General features: G+C 44.0%; 1 protein-coding gene across 1 annotated transcript; it reads right to left on the minus strand.

The window, feature by feature from the left end:
- Nucleotides 1–3721: 3721 nt before the first annotated feature.
- LOC132836208 (probable G-protein coupled receptor 139) lies at nt 3722–4663 on the minus strand. The gene has a single exon (XM_060855536.1). It carries the CDS (start codon nt 4661–4663, stop codon nt 3722–3724), a length of 942 nt encoding a protein of 313 aa, XP_060711519.1.
- Between the last annotated feature and the right edge of the window lie 5399 nt (nt 4664–10062).

Genomic DNA, 10062 nt, shown 5'->3' on the forward strand with positions numbered 1-10062 from the left:
TTTAAGTTACCTTCAGTTTCACTGTTCAGAGTCGAAAAGCCCAATTTAGCTAATATATTGTTGTATCTAACATTTCTGATTCTTGGTTTCATCCTAGTAAATCTACTTTGCACTGTCTCCAGGACTTTAATACCCTTCCTGAAATGAGGTTCCTAAAACTGAACTCACTTTTGTGTCACTACAGTCTTACCAGACCATAGAGGCTGCTCTCTTATTAGCGAGAGAAGCAACTGGTGGTGATTTAACTGAGGGCTACCAGATCTCAGGCAAAGGAAGAGGTTGAAAAAGAGAGTCCTTCGTGATAGCCTCAAACTGGTGATAGGAATTGAACCCACACTGTTAGCAGCATACTGCTTGGCAAACCAATGATCCAGCCAACTGAGCGAAGGCCAATACTCTAAATGTGTGCTGACAAATGATTTGTAGTGAGGGTTAAAGTGAATATTTGTAAGACAGAGTTCCAAAGGCAAAGGAAAATACTGTTTCAACCTCATCCTGCTAAATTCAGCAATCCCACACAGTTTTCTCGAGGAAAGGAGGGAGCTTGGCCTTTCTGAGAGGTGATTGTAATTGTGTGGAGTCTCTTTCATGTCACAGAAACTATGCTTTATTTTCACGGCAGTCACCTGCCGTATGCTGATGTGACTATTACCGTTGTGTAATTGCGAACAAAAGCCAGAATTCTTGTGAAGTAGTGATCTTTCTGGATGTAGGCTTGCTCACTGAGCTGGAAGATTTGTTTTCAGATGTTTCATCACCATACTAGGTAATATCTTCAGTGAGCCTCCAAATGAAGTACTGGTGGCATAACCCGCTTTCTATTTATGTGCTGGGTTTTCCTGGGTTGTGATGTCATTTCCTGTGGTGATATCATTTCCTATGGTGATGTCATTTCCTGTTCTTTTTCTCAGGTGGTAGGAAATGGGATTCAAGTCAATGTGTTTGTTGATAGAGTTCCAGTTGGAATACCATGCTTCTAGGAATTCTAGTCTGGCTTGTCCTCGGATGGATGTGTTGTCCCAGTCAAAGTGATTTTCTTCCTCATCCATATGTAAGGATACTAGTGAGACATGAAAAGATATGACCCACTCACACACTCCCATTTACCACCTTCTGAGAACAAGAACAGGAAATGACATCAACATAGGAAATGATGTCACCACAGGGAATAACATCAGCCAACCCAAGAAAACCCAAACACATAATTAGGAAGCAGGCCATGCCACCAGTGCTTCATCTAAAGGCTCACTGATGATCTTACCCAGTATGGTGACAAAACATCTGAAAATGAACCTTCAAGCTCAGCGAGCAAACCTACATCCAGACCCTCAACCTGAGACACAGATCTTCTCAAAACTCGCTAGTGGTGACCTTTCTCCAACATTGCTCAGAAAGCAAGTGGCTGCAGACTCCTTTGGTGGGTTAATGCCAAATTGTTGATACTGTGGTGTTGAAAATTGCATGTTGTCAGCTTTGGAAAAGACTCATCGAATTGTCTCCACAGTCCATGGCAAAGAAACTACCAGGAGTCAGTTGAGTACAACCCAAAAGTGTTTAGAGGAGGATTTTTAATTTCCCTAGATTTGAGTTTCTGTAACAGATTATGATTGGATAAAGATTGAAAATGTTTTAAGATCATCCTGTGTTCCGTATCTCGATAGCTTTGTTTTTATTTTGACTTCTTTGTGAAATAAGCTTTCCGCTCTGTCCTTAAAAAACAAACTCAACAGCAAAGTGTGATTATGTTTCAGGAACAGACTATAATGTTAACTGATTTGTTTTTTGAAAATACACACTCAATAAGTCAACAAGTTGATAAGCATATGGATGAAAACGGAAAAGGGCAGCAGAGATGGACTTCCGATTGGTTCCACAGGTCGTTGCAACATCGAGGCCCGAAGGGCCTTTACTGCACTGTAATGTTCTGTGTGATATGTTCTAAGACACATTTCAATCTGGGACATAGCTTCTCCAGTCATACAACCAGCTTGTTCCATAAATGTGGTCGCATGAGACTCGTCTAAAAATAGAAGATGACTCCACTTGCAACACAATTGATGCAGGACCATTGCGACAGGTTGTTAGCTGCAGCTGGTGACTGTCTGTGACCCACTGATCCTGAATAAATGGCGGAAGCAACTTTGATGTGGAAACTGGTCGTTATTAAAACAGCATGGATGAAATATAAACTGAAACTTGTAGACACTAAGACTGGCCCAGTGTAACATAACAGGTACATGGTCCAGTTTTTTTAAAAAAAACGCAAGCAGAAAGTATTGCAAAAGAAACAAAGCCATGGTCGACAACAGTAATATCCGAGATAAGGCGCACGGACAACTGTCTGTGTGCACATTCTCCCCATGTCTGCGTGGGTTTCGTCCGGGTGCTCTGGTTTCTCCCACAATTCAAAGATGTGTTAGGGTGATTTGGCCATGTTAAATTACCAATAGCGTTCAGGGATGTGTAGGTGAGGGGTAAAAGTAGAGGAATGTGGAATGGGTTTGGGTGGGATACTCTTCGGAGGGTCGGTGAGGACCTTTTGGGCTAAATGGCCTGTTTCCACACCGTAGGAATTCTATGTTTCTATTAATATAAATATGGACATGGTCATGTGCCAAATACAGACACTGTTCATTATAAGAGAAGAAATGAGGCCCAACACATTAATAACTTTGAGAGAATCCGATGTAATATGAGCAGTCATGGTCTACTGCAGAAAAGCACAATCTGTTGTGGTATTATCAGGGATGGGATATGGTACAAATTACACCAATATCGGGCCCAATAAAATAAAACTGAAGTGGGACATTTAGCAGCAATATGCGCAAACGTGCCTGGCAGAAATGTCATTTTAGCTTCATAAAATCCATGTAGGATCTGCAGTTTCAACTGCTCTAATACCTGGCTCAGAGTTTGGTTCAAAACTGGGATTTGAGTTCATTTAGCAAAGTCTTACAATCACAGGCCTCCAAAAAACAACCCTCCAACACCACCCTCTGTCTTCTACCTTACAGCCAAGTTTGCATCTAGCTCCTCCTGGAAAACATGGGATCAAACCTAACTAACCAGTCTACTCTGTGGAACCTTGTTGAACACTTTGCTGTAGTCCACATAGACAATTTCTACAGCCCTGCCTTCATTAACTTCCTTTGTCAAATTTTCAAAAACTCAATCAAGTTGGAAAGACACGATTTCCCATGTTGACTATCCCAAATCAGCACTTGCCTTTCCATATGCAGGTCAATTCCGTCCCTCAGAGTCCTCCCAACAACTCTCCCACTCCTGACATAAGGTTCACCAGTCTGTGGATCCCCGGCTTTTCCTCACAGCCTTTCTGAAACCATGACACCACATTAGCCAACCTCCAGTCTTCCACAACTTCACCCGTGGCTGTTGATGATGCAACTATTTCAGTAAGGAGACCAGCAACCTCCTCCGATTACAAGCTTCCTTTGCTTCTCCTTCTCTTCGATAGTGGAGTGACCTTTATAATATATCAATTCAAAACACAATTCCAGAATCGAGGCAGAGCTGCCTGAAATATGCAGGGAATCTGTTGGCAGTGAGGGGTGGGGCAGCGAGTTAATGTGGGAGAGAACATGAAAAAATAGAATAAATTAATGAGGGCCAGTCACGAGACAGAAAAAAAACCAATAAGACATAACGGATGGAATAAGCAGAGTGTGAACTCTCTTCGGAATGTTTTAATAAATGAGCTCAGTTATTTCCAGATTTTGCAAATGAGTTTAAAGGGGTATTTCACTGCATTATTTAATTCTTTCCTGAATTTACTTTGTGTTGCTGCGTAAATGCACGTGTTGGTGCAACAACTAAAAAGTTGCAACATGTATCCACTTTCCTGCAGAATGAAGCGTGGGTCAGTAATATTGGAAGCTTCAAAATAACTGCCCTTTGTAAATCGCACATAAAACATGTTTATGACGTAGGCCATCCATAAAGCAACAAAGCTGCCTGATATAGACAATAGTAAGATCATGGATTTCTTCCGGTTCTCCATCTCTGGGTCCCTCTGATTCGCTCCATTGCAGTTGGGTTGGAGTCTCTTGCGTGCTTTATTAGCCACTAGAACGTGTCTGATAGTCAGCGTATTGAGCAAAAGGATCAGAATAAAAGGGACACAAGGGGTTAGAATACAATCCATCCAATCAAATGCTGCCCAGCCAGGTGATGTATAAAATGACAACTTGATGCTGCAAAACCACGGCACGTTGTCTATTACATAGACTGGTTCATATATGAAGTAAGTGGGGATGTGCTTCATGAAGCTCAGAGAACAAACTGTTGCTATCACCACAGCTGCTGTTTTCTCCGTGCAATATTTAACTTTCAGCTTCTGGCAGCAAATGGCCACACATCGATCGAAGGTAAAAGCGACTGTTAACCAAACAGAGCTGTCTCTGGCTGCATAATTGAGAGCAGCGCTGGCACTGCAGCCTGGAGTGGTTGTTAGAAAGCTAACTGGGAAATAAATGCTACGAATCCGATGCAAAATCACTGCAATGACGACCATAAGCAGATCTGTCACTGCCATGGACAGCAGGTACCGAGTGATACAGCTGGATAAACCACACCTTCTTCTGGACAGGATCACAATCGCTATAAGGTTAGCTGCAGGAACATAAATGCACAAATCCAAATGCATGGTTCGCAGATAATATATTTCTGAGGCAGTACTGACTTAGACTAGGGAGGGTATAATGAACAGATACATTAATGCAGCATCTTAAAATAATAATGAATTACGTAAAATCTTGTGAAATGACTCTATGCCTGTATTGGAAACCCAGAACAATTGTTCCTTTAACTGGGACTAGAATAATAAATACTTTTCTGATACTTTTCAGATTCGGTTTCATTTATTCTTATTCAAGGAAGTCAGCTGAATAAATAAAAGTTAGTCAAAGGGGATAAACATGCTCTGATGCCGATTCAGCAGACAGGCAGAGTTTCTGTGAAAATGCAACATTGCTGAGCCAGCATGAACCCTGAGGTCTCATTTGAAAAGGAATTTGAAGTTGACCCCTAATACACTGAGAAGTGGGATTTAGTACCATCCCTCCAGACCTTCCCCTCACTGAGGACGAACGATCAGTCCTCAGCAAAGGACTCACCTTCATCCCCTCCATCCACGATCAACGAATTTAATACATGCTGTGACGTCGAAAACTTCTTCCGCCACCTCCACCTCCGAGCTTACTTTCACAATCAAGACTCCTGCCCACCTCCCAAGGACCCTTTCGCCCACCTCCAACACACTGCATCCACCTGGATACTCCGCGCTGGCCTATTACCTGCCCTCGACCTCTTCATTTCCAACTGCCGCCAGGGCAATAACCACCTCAACCTGTCTACCTTCCTCCCTCACTCCAACCTCTCACCCTCACAATGCGCAGCCCTCCAATCCCTCTGCTCCAATCCCAACCTCACCATTAAGAGAGCAGATAAAGGGGGCACAGTGGTACTCTGGCGCACTGACCTCTACACCGCTGAAGCCAAACGCCAACTCGAGGACACCTCTTTCTACCGCCCCCTCGACCATGACCCCATCCCCCATCACCAAACCATCATCTCGCAGACCATACAGAACCTCATCACCTCAGGAGATTCCCACCCACAGCTTCCAACATAGTCCAGGAACCCCGCACTGCCCAGTTCTACCTCCTTCCCAAGATCGACAAGCCTGATCACCCTGGTCGACCCATTGTCTCAGCATGCTTCTGCCCCATTGAACTCATCTCTACCTACCTCGACACTGTCCTATCCCCCCTAGTCCACGAACTTCCCACATACGTTCGAGACACCACCCACACCCTCCACCTCCTCTAAGACTTCTGTTTCCCCAGACCCCAACACCTCATCTTCACCATGGATATCCAATCCCTCTACAATTCCATCCGCCATGACCAGATACCTCCAAGCCCTCCATTTTTTACTCTCCCGACTTCCCCAACGGTACCCTTCCACCGGCACTCTCATTCGTTTGGCCAAACTGGTCCTCACCCTTAACAACTTCTCCTTCGAATCCTCCCACTTCCTCCATACCAAAGGGATAGCCATCGGCACACATATGGGCCCCAGCTATGCCTGTCTCTGTTGGCTACGTAGAACAGTCAATCTTCCGTAATTACACCGGCACCACTCCCCACCTCTTCCTCCGCTACATTGATGACTGCATTGGCACCACCTTGTGCTCCCGCGAGGAGGTTGAGCAAATCATCAACTTCATCAACACATTCCACCCTGACCTTAAATTTACCTGGACCATCTCTGACACCTCCCTCCCCTTCCTAGACCTCCCCATCTCCATTAAGGACGACGACTTAACACTGACATTTTTTTACAAACCCACCAACTCCCACAGCTACCTGGATTACACCTCTTCCCACCCTACCTATTGTAAAAATGCCATGCCATATTCTCAATTCCTCCACCTCCTCCTCCCAGGAGGATCAGTTCCACCACAGAACACACCAGATGGCCTCCTTCTTTAGTGACCGCAATTTCCCTTCCCACGTGGTTAAAGATGCCCTCCACTGCATCTCGTCCACATCCTGCACCTCCGCCCTCAGACCCCACTCCTCCAACCGTAACAAGGACAGAAGGCCCCTGGTGCTCACCTTCCACCCTACCAACCTTCGCATAAACCAAATCATCCACTGACATTTCCATCACCTCCAAAAAGACCCCACCACCAGGGATATATTTCCCTCACCACCCCTTTCCACCTTCCTGAAAGACCGTTCCCTCTGTGACTACCTGGTCACGTCCATGCCCCCCTACAACCTACCCTCCCTTCCTGGCACCTTCCCCTGCCACCGCAGGAACTGTAAAACCTGTGCCCACACCTCCTCCGTCACCTCCATCCAAGGCCCTAAACGAGCCTTCCACATCGATCAAAGTTTTACCTGCACATCCACTGATATCATTTATTGTATCCGTTGCTCCCAATGCGGTCTCCTGTACATTGGGAAGACTGGACGCCTCCTAGCAGAGCGCTTTAGGGAACATCTCCGGGACACCCGCACCAATCAACCACACTGCCCTATGGCCCAACATTTCAACTCCCCTTCCCAATCTGCCAACGACACGCCCAGGGCATCAATGTGGACTTCAACAGTTTCCTCATTTCCCCTTCCCCCACCTCACCCTAGTTCCAACCTTCCAGCTCAGCACTGCCCCCATGACTTGTCCTACCTGTCTATCTTCTTTACCACCAATCCAATCCTCCCTGACCTATCGCATTCATCACCTCCCCCACTCACCTATTGTACTCTATGCTACTTCCTTCCCACCCCCACCTTCCTCTAGCTTATCTTCCCACTCTTCAGGCTCATTTCCTTTATTCCTGATGAAGGGCTTTTGCCCGATACGTCGATTTTACTGTTTCTCGAATGCTGCCTGAACTGTTGTGCTCTTCCAGCACCACTAATTCAGAACCTGGTTTCCAGCATCTGAAGTCATTGTGTTTATCTTTGGAAATGATATACAATAATACATGGAAAGATAGAGAGTAGCAAACTGGAGTAAAAAGATGCTTGTCACTTTTGATATGCGTAATTTGAGTACTGTCTACATGATTTAAAATGTATAAATATCTGATGAAATCTCCTTCAGTTAGGGTGTTAGCTTGGAATCTTTTCTGGTGTAGACTCAACGTTAGCTCAGGAACTGATTGTTAACCTATACTTCGAGGGTACTGAGATTGCTCAGCACAACAATGGCATCAGAAATTTATTCTGAAATAAGAGGAAGCATCCATTCAAAAACCAACCTGGTCAGTTCTGCTCAGGGTCTTATATGTTTCGATTAAGTCACCTCTGACTTTCCAAACTCCAAAAGATACAGGCCTAACCTCACAAACCTTTCTTCATAAAGAAATCCACTCATTTCAGGCATTAGTTTAGTAAACAGTCTCTGTACGTCTTCCAAAGCATTAGCATTCATCCATAAGCACAGTGAACAGTACTGTACAAAGTACATTAGATCCAGCTTCATCGATGCCCTGTATAACTGAAGAAAAACCTTCTTACTCGTGCATTCAACTACCCTCACAATAAAACATAACATTCTATTAACTGTCCTGAGTACTCAGTGTACCTGCATACAAACTTTCTGTGATTCACTCACAAGGATACCCACATCTGTCTGCATCTCAAAGTTCTGAAAACTCTCACCATTTTGATAATATGTTTATTTTTTATTCTTCCTGGCGACATTGACAATTTCATCCCTTCTCATACTCCATTTGCCAGATCTCTAATACCTCACTTGATCGATATTCCTTTGTAGGCTGCCCACTTTCCTACCTATCTTTCTGTTATCAGCAAATTTAGCTCCTTCATCTTTGGAGTCCGGCCACAGATCAGCCATTTCATTGAATAGCAGAACAGGCTTCAGAAGCTGAATGGCCTTTTCCTGCTCCTGTGGACATACATCCAAGTCATTTGTACAAGTAGGAAAGATTTGTGCCCCAACACTGACCCCTGTGACACACAGCGCATGACATCGAAAGAACCAACAAAAGGACCTGTTTAATCCAACTCTCTCCTTCCTGTTTCTCAGCCACACTCCAGTCCATGTCAATCTGTGGCCCCCTGCACATAAACTTTTCTTTTTCAGAAGGACATTTATGTGGCACCTTATAATATGCCATTTGGAAATTGAAGTACAATGCATCCAGGGATTCCCCTTCATTTATTGCATAATCTACTTTCCAAAAGAACTCTGATACAGCCACAATGTAGGGAGGATTGACTTATAGAATCCCTGCAGTGTGGAAAAAGGGCATTCGCCCAAGTCCACATTGATCCTCTGAAGAGTAATGCACAGAGACCCATTTCCCTACCCTAGAACTCGACATTTATCCCTGACTAATGCACCTAACCTACATTTCCATGAATACTATGGGCAAATTAGCATAGCCAATCCACCTTACCATTCAGTCATCCTCACCAGTTTGGTTTCACAGTTGCATCTGCCTCTGAGGGTAATAGGAATAGGAACGCTGAGTCCAAAGTTGTTGGTTTCTGTGCTCAAAGATCACAACGAGTATAACCTTGATCATTTTCTTTGGCATTATCAATGTGTGAAATAGCACCAGATAAAGTTTTGATGAGGTTATTCACAAAATTAAAGCATCTGGAATAGGGAGGAATACAGATCAAGAATCAGATGACAGACAAAAAAAAACAGGAAGTTGGAATAGATGGGACTTTTCCGAACTGGTAGTCAGTCAGTAGTGAGTTACTGCAAAAGTTTAATTAATGTTATATGTAAGTGACTTGGAAAGGAAACCATACTCAACATTTCCAAGTTTGCTGGTGACCCAAAATTGTGCGGGACTGTGAATGTTCAGATGGGTGCAAGGATGTTTCAAGGTGATTCAGGCAATTTGAGTGATTAGACAAACAGATGGTTAAGGCGAAAGTGCTGGAAACCAGAGTCCAGAGTGTGGTGCTGGGAAAGCATAGCAGGTCAGGCAGCATTTGAGGAGCTGGAGAATCAATGTTTCGGGCAAAAGCCCTTCACTAGAAATACTGTCCCAGCGTTGGCTCAATAAACAATTGTTGACTTGTATCTCCAGGGTCACGAGATTTTTTTTTCGTAAAATAATCTATCACACTACCTTTCATAGAACAGCATGACTTTGAGCAATGGTTTGTGCAATGCATACCTCCATTTGTTAGATGCTCAACATCTGAAGCAGTGACTTGGACAGTTGAAATATTTTACCAGCAAAGATATAACCTTAAAAAGACGTGCACATTTGATGCCTTCCTGCAATACTTTATCGAGAGCAATGTTAGTGTGCAGAGAACCGAATAATGATAATGACATACCTGGAATAGTGATGGCTGCAAAAACTGGGTAGTAAATGGCAAAGATTGGACCAGTTAATGGAGCATGCATCTCAGACAGAAATAGTGGAACAGGGACACCCCTTGTGCTGCATGAAATTTCCAAATGACCCCATGCTTATATCCAAAGTCAACTTTAATGAAGCAATCCTGTTACATCACCATTCATAATTGTTCCAGTTCA

This window comes from Hemiscyllium ocellatum, chromosome 46 (genome assembly GCF_020745735.1).
Source record: "Hemiscyllium ocellatum isolate sHemOce1 chromosome 46, sHemOce1.pat.X.cur, whole genome shotgun sequence".
Lineage (NCBI taxonomy): Eukaryota > Metazoa > Chordata > Chondrichthyes > Orectolobiformes > Hemiscylliidae > Hemiscyllium > Hemiscyllium ocellatum.

What these genes read in the sequence shown, in the direction of transcription:
- LOC132836208 (XM_060855536.1), bottom strand. Translation starts at nt 4,663, where the DNA reads ATGCATTTGGATTTGTGCATTTATGTTCCTGCAGCTAACCTTATAGCG.